Below are 21,143 nucleotides of genomic sequence, written 5' to 3' on the forward strand. Positions count from 1 at the left end.
TCCCTACACATGTAAAGGCATTATGGCAACCTCAAAGCCAAGTAAGTTCTCATTTTGCTGAGTCTGCAGCCTAGGGTGAGGTGATCCAATAGCTCCCACTGCCAGCACTGGGAGGTTCTGCCTTACCCTTTCCCCTCCTGGCTGTGCATTCCCCCTGCTCACGCTGCACTGGCTTTGGGCCTCCTTACGCTGCCCTCAGTGAGCTGACTCAACTCATTGACGTGGCAAAAAATAAGTGGATCATTTTCTGCAGGGTGGCAGTGAGCTGTTAGATTGACTCACCAGCTCTGATGAAATCATGACCATCGTTATTAGCAGACCATCTTCATCCAATAACAGCCAAATAGCTGCCATCACAATGGCAAGCTCAGATATTTAGATATGCAACTATAGAGGGCTGATTCTCTGCTGCCATGTATCTCTCTTATTCATACCTCTGCCAAGTGAGTGTAAAAAGCTGCGGTTCCAAAATGAGCTGTTGGTGGCACACATACATTCAGCTTTGATGAAAATGTCTCTAGAAAAGGCAGAGCAAAGGGCAGTTCCCCAATCCCTTGGTGCTGGTAGCAAACTTGCAGTTGATTTCTCCCCCTGCCTTCCTTCATAAATTTTGATGAGACCAAAAAAAAAAAAAAGAAAAAAAAAAAAAAAGAAAAAAAAAAAAAAAGAAAAAAAAAAAAAAAGAAAAAAAAAAAAAAAGAAAAAAAAAAAAAAAGAAAAAAAAAAAAAAAGAAAAAAAAAAAAAAAGGTTGATGCTGTCTACTTCTAATTCAGCATTTTGCAACTGAACTTTTGGTGTGCTGCACCTGGCAGAAAACATTCAGTCACGAGAAGGGTCACTGTGGACTGGTTCCTGCTGCTTGTTATTATCTGTTGGTGCTGCAGTAGCGCCGCTCTTGGAATTTGACAAGGGAGAGGGACTGGCCGGTGCCACAAGGAAGTTACGGGCTAAATCAGTACAGCACAGACATAAAAGATACAATGCAAATAATGTCTAGTTCAGTAGAGAAGGTATCTCTCTTTTTTCTTTTTTTTTTTTTTTCTTGTCTTTATCTGTGGCTGTATGTCACTGAATGGTTTCCCAGAAGCACCTCTTAAACGGGGAATTGAACTTCAGTCATGGTATCAGGACACTGTCACCATTTTATAGCTTTAACTGCACAGTAGTAGGCTCATGTTCTAAACCGCAATTTTTTTCCCCACAGATTTGCTCTTGTTTTTATTTGTGACAAACAGACTTGCCATGGCTATATCTTTCATATATCCTGGTGGAAATGAGCCTGCTTGGACTAGCGGGGAGAAGCCACAAGATATCTAGAGATCTTTTAATTTGTTTGTTTCTTCTTCCTCCCTTTGTTGCCTGAGTTAATTTTATTTCTGCATGTCTACAAGGATCCCTGCACGCCTGCCATTTGTGAAATTTTGCATTTTCATGTCAGCAGGCTGGACATCCGCCAAGCGGCTCTCACTTGCACAATGACAGCAGACAATGTGCTTTGAATTTTCCCTCTGCACAAAGGTCAGTGAACTTTTCGTTCTCACTTGCCTGTTCCCCTGCTGTCCTGTAGCTTGCAGATAAGTCCTTGGCTGTTTTCTACTGTCAGTTCTGCTTATGTAAGAAACTTCTGTGTTTGATGCAAATTAAGGCTCCTGAATTCTGTCACATGAAAGCTGCATCTAAAAATTGGAGAAACTGGCAATGCTCTGCCCTCTTCCTCGGTGCTATTAAAGGCTTTATCATACACTCAGTTCATGGTTCCCCACTGAAACGCGAAGCTTTCAGCAGCAAGGAGTGGCTGGGTGTCAGAAACTCTTTAGTCAATGCGTGTGTTTTAACCAGTAAATGTTACTGCCTGGATCATCGAGGGAATGCTGATGGTTTCAAATGATCTCTGTAGGGTTTCATTTAAAAGCAGCTAAGTGAATTGCTTTGAGCAAGTATTTGAAATGAGATGTCTGCAGAGGACTTTCTATCAGCACAGAGGCAAAAGCTGGGCGACAGGCTTTCTAGTGCATCCAGGGACAGTGAGGTGATGGGCTGCAGCTGCAGGGAGGTGCAGGCAGGCTTCTTGGCTGCATTGGGCAGGGATGGGCAGCGTTGGAAGGAACAGCATTGCCAAATACTTCTCACACCTAGTCTGGTGTAACCCTGGCTCCTTGGCAGAGAGCTGCAGAAGCAGAAGAGACTTTTGTCTGAACACAGCCCTAGCCCAGATGGACACACCTCTGTCCCACCAGACATCCTTCTTGTCCCTATGATGTGACATTGATATAATTAAAGACCAACTGCTTCCCATTCAGGGTAGAGCTCGCCCTTCACCTCACTGCTGGACTACAGTTGCTGGGGCATTGCTCCTGCAATACACAATGTCCCAGCTGATATGACATTGCCATTCAAGACTGATTTCTCCTGACCACGTGGTCTTGGCTGCTGGATCTTTTGCTTCTGCCATCCTTCGTTGCTCTCCACAAGGGCTGAAGGCAAAATTGCCTTCCAAGAGCCTGCAGCATCAGGATCCCATTGGGGAGGAAGGATGAGAGGTGCTGCCGAATAGAAAAGGTGATGAACAAGTGCCTGTTGTGAAAAATCTCCAAATTTCCTGCACAGCCCAGTGAAATCGAGAACTATTTTTAATTAAAAAAAAACCCCAAACAACCATGACCCAGGAACTTCTTGTATCCCTGGTACAGGGGGACTGACCTAGTAGCCTGTCTGGGTGCTGACTTTGTGGCAGCACTGAGGATCGTCTCCCTGGTGCTCTTACACTGTCAGCAGTCAGAGGGGAACCAGCCATGTTCCCGTTGTTTCTGTAGCGCGCTCCAGTGAGTGCAGCTCTTATAGTAAGCATGTACGCGAAGACAGAGATGTCTCTATTTTGTGGCACAGAAAGCTGCCCAGACAACTTTTGCCTGAAAGCAGATTTCCATTTACTGTTTTTCGCTCAACCTTATTAATCACAGAGACTTTTCTAAACAAAATATGGATCTGCAGCAGAATGTAGGCGAAAAGTTCATTCAGACAGGAGAAAGCACAGTTCAGCTGTGCTTATCAAACTTATTTTTCCATGTGCAAGTCCAGCTTCCTCTGTGTCATTTATTATAATCATGTTTGCCTTCCCACATGCTTTTCCTACTTTTATCTCTGTTTACAATCTCTTTTCTCATGAACTGTCTTTCTTGCTTAAGAAAAATACCAAACAAAATACTTCTCTGGATTCTTCTTTATTCCTTCCCATTTTGGCTTCACAGTGGGCTCTCTCAGGATGTGTTCTGGAGGGTTAATTGATAAATGTCAGGTAAAATCAGTGCACCACACTCATCTTAAGGCTCCTGTCCTACATGGCTAACACATGCTTCTTCCATGGGCAATAGAATCTGAGTTTTTCACAGCACAGGTGTTAAGTGAAGCACCATGATATTAGCAAGGATTGTGTTACAATTAAAACCTGTTGGAAGAAGGAGAAGGAAGGTTGGTAGGATATATGGGTGGAGCTGAGGAGTGTCTCTCTCTCGCCTTACAAAGTGACCTGATCTATGGGAGATATCATTTCATGGGCACACTACAGCAGAAAATGTCACAGGGCATGGAAAATGCCTCCATCCTGTGGCTACAGCACCTTCTACCCCAGGAAAACTCTCCCATTTTCTCACACCTCTCCTTGTATCCAGACACTCCATTGACTTGCGAAGAGCCATAGTTCTTTGTGCTGTTGTTTTGCTGGGAGGAAAACAACTTCTACTGTGGGAGGGTACACAAATGCAGTGACGCCTGTGCCTCCCAGCTACTGGCATGTACAGTAAACATAGGTAGCACTGCATCTACTCTGGGGAGCAGGCAAGGACAAAAGCAGAAGCAAACGAGACTGGGTCTTGCAGACCAAAGCTTGGCCAGCTGCACAAGACAGTGCAGAATATGGCACTAGTATAGTTATCATAGACGCCATGATACTTTTGCCTCCTAGTAATTTTGGTGTCATTAGGTGCTGCTCATAATGGGAAATCATGATTTTACTGTGGTTCTGGTATGTTGTCCATAATTAGCGTGCAATCCTTTAATGCTAATTACCTTAAGTATTAATTCCTTAAACATCAATTAAAAAAATCACGTGAAAATTTACCTCTTCCTCAAACGAATCATGAGTTAACATGGGGGTACTTACAATGTACTACTTAGACTTGCTTAATTAGTTAATCTCTGTAAAAGTGTTTCAAATGTGTGAAGAGCTATCAAACTGCTAAGTGCATTATCTTCAATAAATTTTCTGCAACTACATCTTCACTACCAAGAGGGTCTTCAGAGTGCTGAGGAAAGGAAAAAGAGACATTGCTTCTAATTTTAAAAGTAACTAATAAAAAAAAAAAGAATTAATTGAAAGATGATTTGACATGGTGGGAATAATGGTGAACATACCATTTCTTCTGTTTCAGCCAGACCTGAATATAAAACATTCATCATTCATATCCCTCCTCTGCCTTTGCTGATCTCTGGTTTCTTTGCTTCCATCTTCCCCTGGTCTTAATCCTCTCTTTCACTGAACATTAACCCTCTCTCTTCCAAATTTGATATTACCTTAGCTCAAAAAAAAAAAAAAAGTTAAAAAGAGTGAATCACAACAAAACACTTTTCAAACTGTGGAATCACTGAGATTACACTCTCACACCAACACAATAATAAAGTAGCTTGTTCCAAAAAAAGCCTCATGGACTTCACTTCAAAAGAAGATGCTAAAGGCCCAGAACAGAGCTCCTGCAAGAGAACAGTGCCAAGTCCAACCCAGGAGATCATATGGTATCTCTCTATTTCCTGAACCACCCTGGTAGCCAATGGAGATAAGCTCTTAACGTGTCTTTCAAAGTTTTCTATTCTATTTAGAGCTTATATGTCTTGTTAATTATTCTCATTTTACTTCACCCATTACTAATCTGCTTTCAGTGGAGTTCTCTCAAAAATTTGACAGTCTAGCTGGCAGCTTTATTTAGGCCAGCTACATTGAATTGGTCTTTACTAAGAACCTATTTCCTGGATTATTTTTCTCCCACTGGGACTAACAAAAGATAAGACCATTTTTCTTGCTGGGTCTGATTTGTTTTTAGAGTTTTTCACTTGCCTTTTCTTTCTCAAGAATGATAAATCATCACTTCCTTGCTGACTGCCGAGGTCCCACATGTTGTGAAAAATTTAGACAGCTTGTTTAATATCAACTTGCCTGAGCAGCGGTTTTGCAGCGGTCTCTCCTTCACAGGGTTTGGATCATTTTTAATGTGCATTTGCAGTATATTTGTATCACATCTGGGCATTTACTCAGCATGATTTGAAAAACTATTTATTTCCTGTATTTCATCCAAAAGAAACTGGAACAGACAACAGACTATTTGATGGTCACAACTTTATTCTCTGCATACTGTAAAGTAACAGCTTAACCTGTTGGATGAGGCATTCCACTAGCAAGTCAGAGTTGTGTACACAGTGGTCCTGAACACCCCACATTCTCAGAGAAAGAACTTCTGCCACCAAACAAGAAAAATCTCTTCTATCCAACCCCTCCCCAATTCAGTTGTATAAAAGGAAGCAGTGAGGATATTTATTGTTATCCGATCCAGTGGATATTAATTTGGCTGAAGGGCCTGACCTGCTTTAACCAGGATTTCTAACAGAAGTGTAGGTACCTTAGCGAGCAGCTTTAAAATGGGACAAGTTGTTGTTATGGGGTGCCGAAAGAAGAGTAGGACTATCAGAAGAAGCAAAGAAAGTAGCTTCTCACCCTCCTATACCTTCACCACTGGTTTATTTGTACAAAAGCTGACAGGATCCTTTCCCTTCATCTGGCATATCCATACAGTCCGTACCCACAGAAAGTACTAGAGGGGTAAGCCAGAAACTATTTAGAAAAGTCAAGGTTGCCTTGCACCTCAACCTAAGGCCCCCTCACTTTCCTCCCTTACCAGAAGGATTAATGTGATCACCAAAGATCATTTAATTCACCTGGGTGTTCCTCCTGTCTCTGAAAGAAAGGTAAAATGGAGCCTGAAGAGACTACAAGTGCTACCAGACCCAAAGGAATGGGTAGGGCCACCTGAATATGGAATCCTGACTTGTCTGAGGTGCATTTCCACAGAACAAACCTAATTGCAGGAAGTTATCAATACTTAGCCAAAGAAGTGACAGGGCAGGGAGGATCCAGCAAGGTCTCAATGAACAGTCCAGGATTTTTGCTTCTTGGATATGAAAAATAGGGGGAAAAAAATCCTATTCCTTCAAAGGGTTCCCTTTCATACCAACATTTCAAAAGATCAATTGCCAATAAATTAAGACAAAACCAAAAACACTGTATGTCCTGGGGGCAAGGGAAGATTCACTCCCTCTCTGTCCCTGTTATGTCAAAGGGCAGGTCCAATATGGCCTTCTGGGGCATATGGTGCCCTCACAGGGGCACTGGTGTGACATAGTTGGCAGGGAAGAGACCCAGTTCCCCACGCAGTCGTCCTTTCCACCATGATGGGTTGGAGCTGTCCAGGACCTCTACAATGTCTCCGCTGCGGAAGCCCAGCTCATCATGCTCCATAGCATCAAAGTCATACAAGGCACGGACCCATAGTGTTCGCTGGAAAGGACACAGAAACAGGCAGGGAACAATGAGCCACAACTCTTAAAGATCATCATCCTCTCACCCCTCTTATGCCCCAGTATGTTCACTAAGAGATGACAAGCAATGCTGAAATTGAGACCATCTTGCAATTAAACCAGGAAGTGGCCAAGATGCCAGGAAGGAGGGACCAATTTGCTGGGACACCCAAGGGATAGTGCTTGGGTTCTCAGCAGCCTCAGTATATTTATGAGTATTCACACCACAAGGTGAAAAGTCAGACTGAGAGCAGGTCCTTAGGAAATCGTGTTCACATGGCTTTGTCTCTTCTGTCTTGTAAGATAAGCTGTGTTAGCCATGTTTGAAGCCAGTAATGGGAGCACAAAGAAGAACTCCTTCCTGAGTCCTGCTGGGCTGTACACTATAAGTGAATGGCTCTAGGGAGGTAAGCTGGTGATGGTACGGGTGTAGAAATGTGTCCTTGGCCAACAGAGGACTATGAGGAATACATAGAATAGTTTGGTTTGGAAGGGACCTTTAAAGGTCATCTAGTCCAACTCTCCCTGCAATGAGCAGGGACATCTTCAACTAGATCAGGTTGCTCAGAGCCCCATCCAACCTGACCTTGAATGTTTCCAGGGATGGGGCATCTACCATGTCTCTGGGAAACCTGTGCCAGTGTTTCACCACTCTCATTGTAAAAAAATTCTTCCTATTATCTAGTTTAAATCTACCTTCTGTTAGTTAAAAACCATTACCCCTTGTCCTATTGCTACAGACTCTACCAAAAATTTGTACCCATCTTTTGTATAAGCCCCCTATAAGTACTAAAAGGCCACAATAAGGTCTCCCCAGAGCCTTCTCTTCTCCAGGCTCTCTCCCCCCAACTCTTTCAGTCTGTCCTCATAGGAGAGGTGTTCCAACCCTCTGATCATTTTTGCACCCCTCCTCTGGACCTGCTCCAACAGGTCCATGTCTTTCCTGTGCTGAGGGCTCCAGAGGTGGATGCAGTACTCCAGGTGGGGTCTCACCAGAGTGGAGTAGAGGGGCAGAATCACCTCCCTTGACTTGCTGGCCGTGCTTCTTTTGATGCAGCCCAGTATATGGTTGGCTTTCTGGGCTGCGAGTGCTCATGGCTGGCTCACGTCCAGCTTTTTATCCACCAGTATCCCCAAGTCCTTCTCATTAGGGCTGCTCTCAATCCCTTCATCCCCCAGCCTGTATTGATACCGGGGGTTGCTCCAACCCATGTGCAGGACCCTGCACTTGGCCTTGTTGAACCTCATAAGGTTCACACGGACACTCTTCTTGAGCTTGTCCAGGTCCCTCTGGATGGCATCCTGTCCCTCAGGTGTGTCAACTGCAGCACTCAGCTTGGTGTCATCTTGATGAGGGTGCAGTCAATACTGCTATGTCATTGATGAAGATATTAAACAGTACTGGTCCCAATACAGACCCCTAAGGGGGTCTTGTGGAGGGATCTCCATCTGGACATTGAGCTGTTGACCAATAGTCTCTGGATGTGACCATCCAATCAATTCCTCATCCACTAAACAGTCCATCCATCACATCCATCTCTCTCCAATTTAGAGAGAAGGATGTTGTGAGGGACCATGTCAAAGGCCTTACAGAAGTCCAGATAGATGATATCCATAGCTCTTCCCTTGTCGACTGATGTAGTCACTCCACCATAGGAGAACACTAGGTTGGTTAGGCAGGACTTGCCCTTGGTGAAGCCATGCTGGCTGTCTCGAATCACCCCCCTGTCCTCCATGTGCCTTAGCATAGCTGTTAGGAGGATCTGTTCCATGATCTTCCCAGGCACAGAGGTAAGGCTGACAACGGTAGTTCCCAGGGTCCTCCTTTCTACCCTTTTAAAAAATGGATGCAACGTTTCCCTTTTTCCAGTCACCAGGGACTTCACCTGACTGCCACGACTTCTCAAATACCATGGAGAGTGGCTTCAGCCAGTTCCATCAGGACTCTCAGGGATGCATCTCATCATGTCCCATAGACTTATGTATGTTCAGGTTCCTCAGGTGGTCATGAACCTGATCTTCTCTTACAGTGGGAGGCACTTTCACCCCCCAGAGAGCCAGCACACCAAGAGACCCAGCACACCAGCAAATCTAGCAAACGTTGTAAAGAATGATATTTGCTCTTTCAGGCACTTTTGGGGCATATCGGAGGGTCTTAAACCTTCTTTGGACTCTCCCCAAGGTCAATCCCCTGAGATCAGAAGGATTTAGGAACTGTTTGGGTGTATCAGTTTATTTTGGATTTGCATTTCAATGAGCGCTATGGTCAGATTTTTTTTCTTATGAGAACTTCATCATAAGACACTTTGTAGTCAATCTCCCATTTTGACTTTATTATAATAAAGATTTAGGGCTTTTGCCCAAAGGAGACCAACTTCTAAGATATGTCCCAACACGCTTAATACAGTATTACTCATGTAACCTCTGTGCAGGTGACATTGCCCAGGCTGCTTGGCCATTGTGAGGAACCCATTGAGTGGTGCAGATGGGGACTTCCAGGTACATCACCTACCGATGTCTGCTGGTGCATTGGGTCTGTATGTCTCCGTTGCATAGCTGCTGCACTTCCTTGGCCATGATCCCTTAGTCCATGCAGCCCATCTTTCCTGTCCAGACTCCCACCGTATCTATCCTAGAAAGGCAACGACAAGAGAAAAGTCATGAATATGCTGAGATGTATAAATGAGGGGCTTTAAGAGCCAATGGTAGCCAGTGAGTCAGGTTTCAACCCTGAAGTAAATCATTGTAGATGCCTGCTTCCAACATAGTCCCTGCACTGCAGTCCTGCAAGCAATGCCCCTCCTGGAAGAAGTCACCTTAGACTGTTCTATTTCAGATTTTTCTCCTTAGAAGTTGAAAGTTGACTGTCCTCAGCTGTGTTCCACAGCTGCTGGGAAAAATGGTCAGAGAGGGGCTTTTTTGGCCTCTGGCACTTTTGGAGAAAAACTAAGGCTGTTCTAACTCACAGGGGGAAAGCCATACTTGCCAAGGGGAGTTTTGCCAATCTGGAGTTATTATGCCCCAGTCCTGCCCACTGCTTCCTCTTCCTCTGTCCCATAAGCTGGTGAAATGGCAGTGATGCTGATGCAGCTGACTGTATATCTGAGGACTCACTACTTTACTTTTTATTTGGGCTGCTCCATGCTGTAAAGGGCAGGGAGCGAGCCTGAGAATCCAGTAGTCCAACTAACCAAAGAGGAAAGAGACAAAATCAGATTCAAAGAAAAGAAGCCATATGACCACACATCTGAAGTCATATCAACATAAATCAGCCCAGACAGAGGAACTAGGCAACATCTAGGGAGCAAGTTCTCTTTCGTCTGCACAGCTGAGAGGTGCTGAGTGTCTTTATCCCTCCAGGCCCTTAGTGCATACACTTAGCTTTTTTATGATAACGGTGTGACAGAATCTGTTATCATGTTAGCTCAGGTTGCAGCAGTACTTCAGTAACACAGGGTCTGATCAGCTGTGTCAACAGAGAGGAGGAAGAACAATGGCTTGTACTTGCTGTTGCTTGTAAACAGCTTTCATCTTCCTCTCTTGCTGCTTCCTTTCTTGCACCCACTCTTCCAAAAGCTTCTTTGGTCTCACTTGCACTTTTGTAAGCCTAAAAGGATGCTGAGGCTGCCTGAGACTGGAACACAATTTGCACCTCACCTGTCCCTGCCAGAAAGTGAGTGAACTCAATCTGGCTTTGCAGCTGCAAGACTTATGACATGGACACTTCACTGCTACGAGTATTTCTGCTCCATATCGAATGTGACTCGTGTAGACTATGCTCCAAAGAGTGCAGGCCCTCAGCTTTGTCAGAAGCTGTATTATTCCATCAGCAGTCCCCTGACAGGCAACGTTGCTTGTCTGATGAAAGAACAGGCCATTTCACAATTGTCCCTGGCCTTGCTATATGGGAGCTCTCATGCCTTAAGTGACATGGTTTTGGATTCCCTCCAGTAGGACAAGTACTTTCCTTGGATGATGCTACGCTCTCCTATTACCCCCAAGCTATTTCCCCCAAAATTGATCAAGAAGAACTTTGAAGACAGCACCAGGTACTGCTGTTGTCCTCTCCATTCCTGTGCAAGCAAAGGAGTAAAGAAGCCTCACAAATCAGTGATGCAACATGATGAAAGAGTGCAGAGAGGGCCCAGAATAGGGAAGATGGGGAGGAATGTTCTGAATGAAACCACACTCTCCTACGGTTACCATAATTATTTCTCATACCTGTGATGTGTGGTGCTGAATGTCAGTAGCATAATTCAGAAAAAAGAAACAGGCAGCAAGGTTTCATTTGTCCTACAGACTAGAGAGGAGATCCTGAAACCATATATATGTGCATGTGTATTTGCCTGCGCAAGATTTGGAAGTGTTTTTCTGCATTCTCACTGGATGATACTTGGTGTCCGTTCCTAAACACAGCAAGAACATGACACCATTCCTTGTTTTCCAGTTTTTGGGATGAAGCCTCAAAAACTCCCTAGGAGTATTCCGAGGTTCCTAGTGAAAGTGCCACTGTACACTGACTCCTGTTTTTTACTGGTTTGTCAATCAGTCATGGATCACAGAACTACATAAAAGCCCACATATTTATTACACATTAGAAGTGCTCCCCAGGCCAACACCATCATCGCTGCTACTCCCATAAGAAGACCTAACTGACTGCCTCCTAAAGCAGGTTCAGGGTGGCAGATTTTTGACAAAGTGACTGTTCACTTGCTACCAAGCAATCCAGGCAGATGTTTCATGTGCCTGGGCCTGACATCCCAGCCCCTTGTTGCTGGTAGTACCTGTTGCTGCTGCAGTATGGCGATAGGATGCTCTACGTATCTCTTGGATGTAGAAGAATGATCTTCTCCAGCAGCTCCACCCAGGTGGAATCCTTCCCGGCCCATCCGTTCCAGGCTCCCACCACGCTTCTCGTGATGGAAGAAAGATCACAAAAGTGAGGTCAGGTTTTGCTTCCCACCACATCCTTGACTGAAGCAATTGTCACACACTGATCACGATCACTACCCTTTACTGTGGAGGCTCTTCTAAAGGAAAGCTCCTGCCCCTCTGAACAGAAGGACAAATCAGGAATCCCGTATTTTAGGTCTTTGTCATAGCCATTCCCCATCTGAAGAGTAGGTAGTAAGGGCAGGTGCTGGGCTGATGTGAGGACTGTCATAGGAGCCAAGCACTTTTTGGAAATACTGCCCTTAGACTTCATTTGTCTCTGCACTGAAATCTGTATATTACTATCATTCTATCATACAACTGTAGCATCTAGAAATTAGAATTGTGAACAGAAAACCTACTGTGACGAGTGCTAAACATGCCCTTCTGAGCCCATCACCATAACAAATGTATAGAGCATTTGCCAAAGCAAACTTGACTCCTGTTCTTTCATTTGCCTGTCTGCATCTTGGAGCAAATGCTGTTCCCTTTCCCTTCCTGCTCACAGTCAGACCAAACAGGTTGTTTTACTGATATATACATGCATACAGTCTTCCTTTCTCCTTCCCCAGACAACTCTTTGCTGTGATCTTTCCCTCATAGGTCCCATAGCCTTTATTTTACACCTTACTAATGCATTTTTTAAAGCTCTGCTTGAGTGGTTTAGAATGAGAAAACAACACAAGCCCCCTTTTCAGACTGAAAAATAAATCATCTCTCTTTTGGAGCCAGCAAGAATGACCCACATGCAGCCTATAAAACTTTACTGCTGCAGTGAGCAAGTCATGTACTTTCTGCCTTGCCTCTACCTGCACATCCTGGTAATTTAATACCATAATCCGTTTCCCAGTAAAGCAGGACTTTGGTTACTGCAGTCACTGGGCATGTTCACTCCCAGCACTATGTATGCAATGCATAGCAGTCTCTACTATGTCATTTGCTTGTTCTCCTGGCACAAACCCAAGGATTCATTAGACTGGGATTTCCCTGCCTTCTCGAACATCTACTACATCTTCCCTGAATGCACAGCTTGTTCCCATATCTGCTATGTTCTTCTCAGTGGTACTTTTCAGTTCCTACCAGTCACTGCTCCTGGTTATGCCCTCAGTTCCTCCACACTCCTTACTGTGTTTTCTAGGTAACAGAAGATGGACAATTATTCTGAGCAGACACACTTTCAACTGTAACAACAGCTGCACTCCAAGTACATTCAAGAATACTAGGAAACCAGACTCAGATTCTTCTCAGACACAACCTACCAGTCAGCTGTGTACCTGCCCTTATGAAATTTAGGCACTTCAATAAGGATGTGTAAGGCATCTTAGAATTTCAGCCCTGGGGCCTTAGCACACCTTTAGCAAAGCACCTCTGTGCAGATTTACAGCACTGCCTATTGCTATCCAAAACAGAATCAGAAAATTCTGCTCAATTATATAACTGTACATACCACTGAATCCACTAAAAATCTATGTTGCAGGGCCCAACAGTGTAGTGATGCGAGTGGGTTTCCAAGGACAGACCCCTTCCACAATCCCAAGACATTCTCATGGGCTGATTTCCTTCCATAGAAAGGTTTCTTACTGAGAAACTCCTAAAGATAGTTTGTGTTTACCTTTTCTTCTCGGCTGTTGTCCCTGAGGAAGATCTGCTTCTGCCTGGAGATGGAAGTTGTCTTGTAGTAGTCCACCAGCTTGTTTAGCGAGTGGAATTTCTCTGTCCACAAGTAATAGTTACCCTTTGAATCCCTCATCACTTTGAAGTGTTGCACATCATCTTCGTGCCTGGATCCAATTGGAAAAGTAAGAGATCATCAATCAGACTGCACTTTTATCTTTTTTAAAAAGTCTTTCCAGAATGGTACCAAATCTTCTTGCTTAGCCAAATCTAGACATCTGGAAAGTAAAGCAATGGCAGTCCTTGTGTGTACTGGACCTAGATACGGCTCTGTATTTCAAAAGACTCATCAACTTATAAACATGGACACCGCAGGGCTGCCCTGTCACAAAGCACTATCAGAACAAAGCATAGGGTTTTAAAGCCTCTGCTTTGAAATAAAGGCCAGAGGAGCTTTCAGGGCCACAAAGACCTAATAGCTTTATTCCATAATTTCTGTGAGAGACAAAGGTGCGGTTGTAGTCTACCCACTAGCCTCTGCAGGTTCCTGTTAACATCCAGTCTGCATTAACTGTAAGAGATGTATTATTCCTTTTCACACCGTGGGCATCGCCACTACCTACAGACATAGTCACATGAAGCTATACACTGAGTTTTAGAATTTGATAATGTATAGTGTAATATCATTACTACTCGTCTTTCTCCCTACCCAAAAGAAAAAAAAAAAAAGAAGGAATTATTAGTTGCTGTTGCAAGCCAAATTAACAGTCTCAACCTTCTGCCCCTGCTTCCCCCCTGCAACTCCCCTTGTCTTACCTCTTGTCCGATTGGGTAATTCCTCTTTGCACCAGATGTGATCTGGGTTTGGTACCCACCTCCTTGCTCTGTGCAACTCCAGGAACTCAAAACACTTGTCTCATAGGCTACATCTGCACAAGTAAACTAAACAGGGACCAGACAGGGACTGAGTGCTGTCCTGGAGTGCTATAGTCACACAAGCTGTTAAAATGTTCGCATGGTTTTGGTCTAAATCAAAAAACTCTCCCCTAGATAGTGCTGGGCCATGGTCAGGGGGAGAGAGTGGACCAGAAACTGTTCACAGTGAGCTGCTTGAAAACAGCTGTTCTGTTCTGTTCTGTGGGGTGAAGAGGGTTTAGCCATATGGATTTGAGCTCTGCCACATTGCTTGACCTCAGGGCCAGAGAAAGAGCCTAACTGTACTTAGTTTATTGGTGTTTATTGGTGTACATGTAGCCAGATACTTTTTGAGCTCCCTGAATCAGAAAGTGCACACTGCTTGGAAAAGACATTACTACCCATTACTCTATTTTAAAACTGGTTATCAGTTGTTTGACTGAGAATTGGGAAACCAAGCATCACTTAAGAGCTCTGCTTTGAAGCAAACACTCTGAGAAGGGCTGGGCTGCAATAAGTTGCTGAAATGCAGCTGGGCTGCAAGCAACTAAACGCCATTCCTGTTCAATGGCTGTTTAGTGACCTGTGAGAAGTAAGTTAGCAATGTAATAGTCCTCTCTTAATGGGTAGTTGTGGAATTCTTAGATTCAATAACCAGAGCTGTCAGGGAAATAAAATAAATGGAAGGCACATGTTTTGCACTGTGGGAGATGTCCCATGTACCAGTCTGCTTTGCTGCAGCTCTTTCAGAGAAGCAGGTCACCAAGGGATGCAGCTTTGGAACGTGTCACTGTGTCACTTGAAAAGAGGCAGAAACATTTGGGAAGCAGATGCCTAATTTGTTCTCATTCACAACACAGCAGCACTGCCAGTGACTGGCAGCATGTAAGCCTCCCAAGAGGCTACGTCACATTAGGAATCCTGTCAAGACAAGGCTAGAGACACCATTAAACAGGAAAAGAAGCAAGAAAATGCTAAGAGAAGCTGATACCTGACAGAGATGGAGAAGTCACCGTGAGAGTTCTGACTCGCTCGGACAACGAAGGAGCCAACTCCTTTGCTCATGAGGATGTTCTCTGCCTCGTGGCGGGATATCCTCTCATCAAACCAGCTGTCAAGTGGGAAAAATCATGGAGACGTGAATAAGGAAGGTGAATTAAGGTAAGGAACAAAAAACTTGATGGTAGGGAGAACATGAATAAGCAGGGTGGAGGAAAGACAAAACAAAAGGATAAGGGGAGCCCACATGACTGCTCCCAGTGGCCATGTACATGCTAAGGTATAGCGTTTTGTTGGGTGAAGACCATATTCTCTGAGCAGTAAAAGCACATAGATGCAAAGAGAAAAATGTAGGCTTTGGCCTGCTAAGAAACAACACTCAGATGAAACTGTAATTACAGGCACAGTACAGTAAGGTGTTAGTCAAAGAAATTTTAAATTACAAATGTGCATGTATATACACACACACACATAATTCTCTGACATATACATCAAATTGATTTTGGTAAACTGATTGAAAATGACTGGACTATGATGGATATATCGCAAGGTACACACATAATTTTTTAGCAGAAGCAAGTGTGAAAGTTTTAGTACTAATAAATTGGTTCCTGCAAGAGTTATAATACCACAAAATTGCAGAAACACAGAATACATAAGCACACTTATGTAAATTTAGCCAGGCATAACAAACAATAGCATAAGGCACTGGACAAATAATAGCATAAGGCACTGGAGAAAGTCACCATAAATAGTAAAATAATACAATGTCAACAGGAATTTTTCATTAGAGAAAAAAATCATCATGTATACTCATATACGTCCACTCCACAGCTAATAAGATCTACAGTCTGCAGTCTTTTGCCTGTATATATAGCTCAATTGCCTGTATTGCATTATTGCATTAAAATTAAGGACTTACAGTTTCATAAGCTCTGTCATTTCCACTTTTGAGTTTCGTTATACTTTTCCTTACTATCATCATGGTTTACCTATGTATCATTAGCAAAGGGAAATCAGACTTTAATCAGCATTGATAACCAGTCTCAACGATTACTGAACAAGACAAAGATGGGAAAAAATGGCCCATCAAAAATAGGAGGCAGCTTTCTTCCCTACATCCGGTTCTAGCATCTGGCCTGAATTGCTTCAAAGTGCAGATCTTCTACTCTTAGAAAAGAGTCAAAGTGGAAATATTTCTTCAGAGCTCTTGCACAGAGAAAGCGTCATGAAAAATAATGTGTGCCAAAAAAGAAGCTGCTAGTGTCCCTGCATGATGCCACAGCCCTATGAAAGAGCAAAGAAGAACAACTGTCTGGGAGATCTCATCCCCCTGAGGCCCAAAAGTACAAGCCTGTATTTGCAGAGCAAACTAATAATGTTCTTCAGCTCAGCCAAGCAGGCTAGTTTATGTCCTAAAAGGCCGGTAAGTGCCACCTCCACAGGGAACAGTGGCACTTATTTGTACCCTCAAAATCCCTGTACACTCCCAGTTTGCCTGCTCAGGGCACCAGTGTGTTACAGCTAGCAGTACTGGGCTTGGTGCATGCTCTGTTTGTTCTCTCCTCAAATGCTGCAGCACTTTTTCAAAAGAGCAGAATTACAGGGGTTTCAGGGAGCATTTCTGCCGGCTGAATGGAAAAGGTTGTAAAAATGCTGTGCATTGTTATATTTATGGGATGGGGCTGGACGGCACATTTAGCATGCATTAAAACACCTATTAGTCCTTTCTGAAAATGCAGTGCCATTTACTCAGAGAGAAACAAAGGTATGCCTGTCCTCTGACAGATCTACGTTTGGGTGTGCAGTCATGAAAGATGGAGAAGTGTGAGTGTGTGTGTGTGTGTCTGCATTCGTGTGGGAGCAGGGAGGCACGGCTGGTCTATCATCTCTGTCAATCCATGAGTAACACCAGCTGCCACATTTCGTGTAGCATTGCACTGACCTCTAGCGCATCGAGAGAAACTCACACACACTTAGACAGGGGGAGGGAATGTGGATGACAGGCTCGGGAAAAGGGGGTTAAGGTAGCTAAGAATCGGGGGGGAAATTACATTTTTATAATTCGTTCTCAGAGAGATCTCTTGCTCTTCCTTTTGTGCTCAGCCTGTGTCTCTGTTGCCAAGACTTCACGTCATGGCTATTCTCCTTCTGTCCGAGGAGATCTAAATGGAGTTCCTGCCACATCCTAGTGACATCCCTCTGAGCAACAGTAACAAAGGAGTCACTTGGGAGTGATAGACAGCACTGAAAACTATTCAGCTCTGAAAGAACAGAGGATGCTTCAGGGTAGAAATAAGGTGCGCTGGCAGAACTTTGTACAGCATTATGACAATCCTTGCCAGCCTTAAACTGTAGCATGTTATAACTACTGCTCCCTGTGTCATGTCTTCCTTTGTGCGTGAACACACATGTGCTCTTGCCAGCACTCTGTGGAAATGTGCAATGGTGGTGCACACAGTTTCCATGACACTTACGGGGGAACGTGAAAATCAATGAAGTTCTTAGGAACGTAGCCCTCTTGACTTCTGAGCTCAGCCTTGTACCACTCTTCCTGGGAGCTCAAAACCTGCAATGGAGAAATGGATGGGAATAAATGTGTCTCCTTAGAAAGGCAAAATTAGCCAAGATTCTAGAATTTCTTGTAAGAATACAAGAGAACTCCACATATGCTCTACTTCCCACCCACCGTGCAGCAAGGTTAGTGGCTGATGACCACTTCGGAGCAAAAAAGTAATAAAGAAGGCTGAGTAGAATTAGAGGGATTGCCTGTTAACTTTATGCCTTCATCTGAATGCCTGTCAAGGTGGCTGAGGATGCCATCTGCATGTCTGTGATGCCCTTGAAACGGAGCAATTCAGCTCTGCAGGACTTCATATGGATTTAAGGAGTTCTCTGTGCTGCTTTTAATAGTTGGTACTGGAGCATCTCAGTTTCACAAGGGAGGAAAAAAAATCTGTGAAAACTCCTCTGACAGGTATGGGTAGGAAGGGATATACAGCTGTATTTCTGTGTGTGTGCATTATGACTGCACAAATGTTACCATGTGCTCTTATTTCACAAGAGATTATTTAGTGCGGTAAGTCTTCAGCTGCCCTGAGCTTTGCCAAGGTAGGTAAAAGAAGGAGGCAAAAAATATTTTAAAGCCGCTATTATGCTTAAGAGATTGGAGGATAGCAGGAAGCCAGCCCACAGTGCACACTGGAGCAGCTTCAAGTGTGCTCACATTAATGTTGACTGTAATGGTCCTTAGGGACTGCACTGCTGACCAGGGACTGCCCAAATTCACTGCTCCCTGGCTGAAGGCCCCTGATGCAGCCCTGAGCTAGAGGAGAGAGAACAGGGATACCACCACATTGTGATTTTACTGCAAACGTTGTGGTCTTTGGTGTTTTGTTTGACATTCCAACTCCTGGGAAGGAATTCCACTTTATGAAATAGAACATGTTTCTGTTCTCTTTGGTTTTGGAGAGGAGCCTGAAAGCATGAGCCATGACAGTTTTAAAAGGAGAAAGCAAGTGGAAAAGACTTAATTTAAAATCTATTGTTAACAACAATAATAGTTGTTTTGTAAGCCAGTCTCATATTTTTGGGAGCCCAACACACATTCCAACTGCTTGCTGTTGGCAACAGGATGTTGCTTTCTCTCGGGCTGATTCTCCATTGCCGTGCCTGCCATGTAGGTCTTTTTTATGCATTTGGATACAGAAAGGTTGGAGAATAGAAAGCTGTGGAGTTCCCTGCTTGTATAGTCACTGCTTCCCCCATCCCTAGGTGCCAGATTAAGGCTCTTTTTTTTGCTGCTGTGGCCAGCCAAAGGGGATGATAGCTACTCCCTGCTCACACTCAGGCCCTGCTCTGTTGGCAGCAAGGTTTCCAGAAAGACCCACCTGCTGGTTCTCGGTGCAGGGCTGGCAGATTTGTCTCAGTGTGTTATCCTTTCAGAGAAGGATGTGGGGGGGTGTGAGAGGGTGGATTTCCTCCTGTCACTGCTGGTTGAGGGCCTCATGTTTCCTGTTTTCTAATCTCTACATCAATACTGTTCATCTTATCTCCTTTATAAATCAGAAAAGACAGCCAGCAGGTTGTGCAAGCAGCAGGAGGTGGCTCATGGTGGGGTATTAATGTATGTGTGCGTATGCCAGAAGAGAGATGTCACTCAGGCTAATTTACTGTTACTACGGCTTGGGCGGCTAAGGTGTTATTTTGTTTACCTTAAGGACGTTAACACAAGAGGCAATCTGACTTTTCTGGTAGTGAAGTCTCTGTGACAACTAATAATACCGATGTGTAGTGTTATTTGACACTTTTCATCAGTAGCTTCCAACATACTTTGAAGGAAGCTCTAACAGGAAGGGAAATTGAAGAAGAGAAGGAAAAGTGATCTGGCCAACACCATCACCCCAGCCAGGGACATGATGAAACAACAGTCTCCTGGGGAAGAAGATATCAGAGATCAAATAGGCGCATGGGGACTACTTTTGACCTAAGGAAGAATTAGGAATAAGAGTGTTCATCTACACTGAAGAGAGGCAGTGACTTCTCCAGAACCTTCTCATAGCTCTCTTGGAAAAACCTGGTATTTGATCTTAAGTTCTGGATGCCATCAGCTTTGTCTAAGCTTCAAGAATTAAAAGGCCAATAAAATAAAAAATGGTGGTGATGGAAGAGGCAAGGCTGAGACCCAATATCTGGTTACTAACTGGAATAGCTGGGACTGTACAAGGAGGTAGCGAAGACTCCCTGGCCAAACAAGGGTTTAGATCCTATTGTTGTACATCATTCCTTTGGACAGTGGAGGAGTTAAGGCCTTAGAGTGGAATTATACTGAGGCATTTTCAACTGCAACAGAACAGCTTTGCTGGTAGCTAAGAAGTGGATAAATAATTAGGGTGGAGCAGCATGTGACTTCATCTGTGGGACTTTGGTAGGGTTAACAAGAACTATTCTACCATAACATGCAAATGAACTTCAAAGAGACTCTCACATGCTCTGTATTGTATATGATCAACTCTACTTCTGCCATTCCCCCACTGCTAAATTCCTGCCAGGGTGTATATAATATTATTAGCCCAGGACCTCTTAAAATCTTCCATTATGTGTGTAATAGACTGTCTCATGGACCTTTCCTCTTCTATTTGCAATTGGCTAAAACCCCTGTGGCAACTAACAGTAATTACTTACAGTGAAAAGTTAAGTTCTATAATGCATGCTAACTATCTTTTATACAGTTTAAGAGCTGGAAATAAGGAAGACAGTAATCTCTGGACCACACTCATCCTGCCTGCTTTTAGACATATCCTAAACTTAGTCACCCTAGACTACCTATATAGTCAATGAAAACAGACAGGACCCTCAAAATCTGTCTACTGAAGAACTGGATCTCTGCCCCAGCAAGGGATACTTATCCTTTTCTGCTTACCACTGGAGGACTGTAGGGGAACTAAATCCATAGCTAAAATCAAGTGAAGTGGACACAGACTCAAGCAACTCGGAAATTCTTGGTTGACCTATAGCAAGCCCTATGGGAGCTGATTGTCCTGCATTTGTATCCCAGTTTATAGGTGTCTGTCTTTATCAGTTTTGTCAAGGCAAATGGGAGCACAGAAAGATCTGGCAGCACTTTCAGAAATGCTGTTTAGTCAGGCCTGGGGCTGTACTTACCTTCAGCATATCCCCAGCCTGGAAGCTCAACTCATCCTCTCCAGAAGCGCTGAAATCAAACTTGGCGATGGCTTCCATACTGTGTCTTGGTGGAAGAGCAAAGCTGGAAGAAGTATATGCTTGTCAACATCTATGAGCTGCTGGGACTGCTGAGTTTAGCCTCTAGAAAGCTTATAGGCAATGCTGTGATTTATACATGGATAAGCATGCACCAACTATTGGTAGACATTAGTTACTAGACATGGGAAGACATTAGCAGGTAGAAGAGATGGCACGGCCAAGAGGCTATAATTAGCCCAAGTCGGTAGTTCAAACAACCCATTGTGTTTGCCTATTCCAACAGATCTCTTACTCTGCAGCAATCTCATGGACAAGTTTGCATGCATCAACCAAATAA

At 43.9% G+C, this 21,143-nt stretch overlaps 1 protein-coding gene across 1 annotated transcript; it reads right to left on the reverse strand.

Moving 5' to 3' along the window:
* Positions 1-6,422: 6,422 nt before the first annotated feature.
* GRAP2 (GRB2-related adaptor protein 2) lies at positions 6,423-20,824 on the reverse strand. The gene is made up of 7 exons (XM_009887169.1): positions 20,747-20,824; positions 17,560-17,651; positions 15,075-15,194; positions 13,167-13,335; positions 11,407-11,535; positions 9,135-9,254; positions 6,423-6,602 (listed from the first exon to the last, which is right to left on the reverse strand). The coding sequence occupies exons 1-7, from the start codon at positions 20,822-20,824 to the stop codon at positions 6,423-6,425; spliced, it is 888 nt and encodes a 295-aa protein (XP_009885471.1).
* Between the last annotated feature and the right edge of the window lie 319 nt (positions 20,825-21,143).

The sequence above is a fragment of the Charadrius vociferus genome, unplaced genomic scaffold (genome assembly GCF_000708025.1).
Source record: "Charadrius vociferus isolate BGI_N301 unplaced genomic scaffold, ASM70802v2 scaffold346, whole genome shotgun sequence".
Taxonomy (NCBI): Eukaryota; Metazoa; Chordata; class Aves; order Charadriiformes; family Charadriidae; genus Charadrius; species Charadrius vociferus.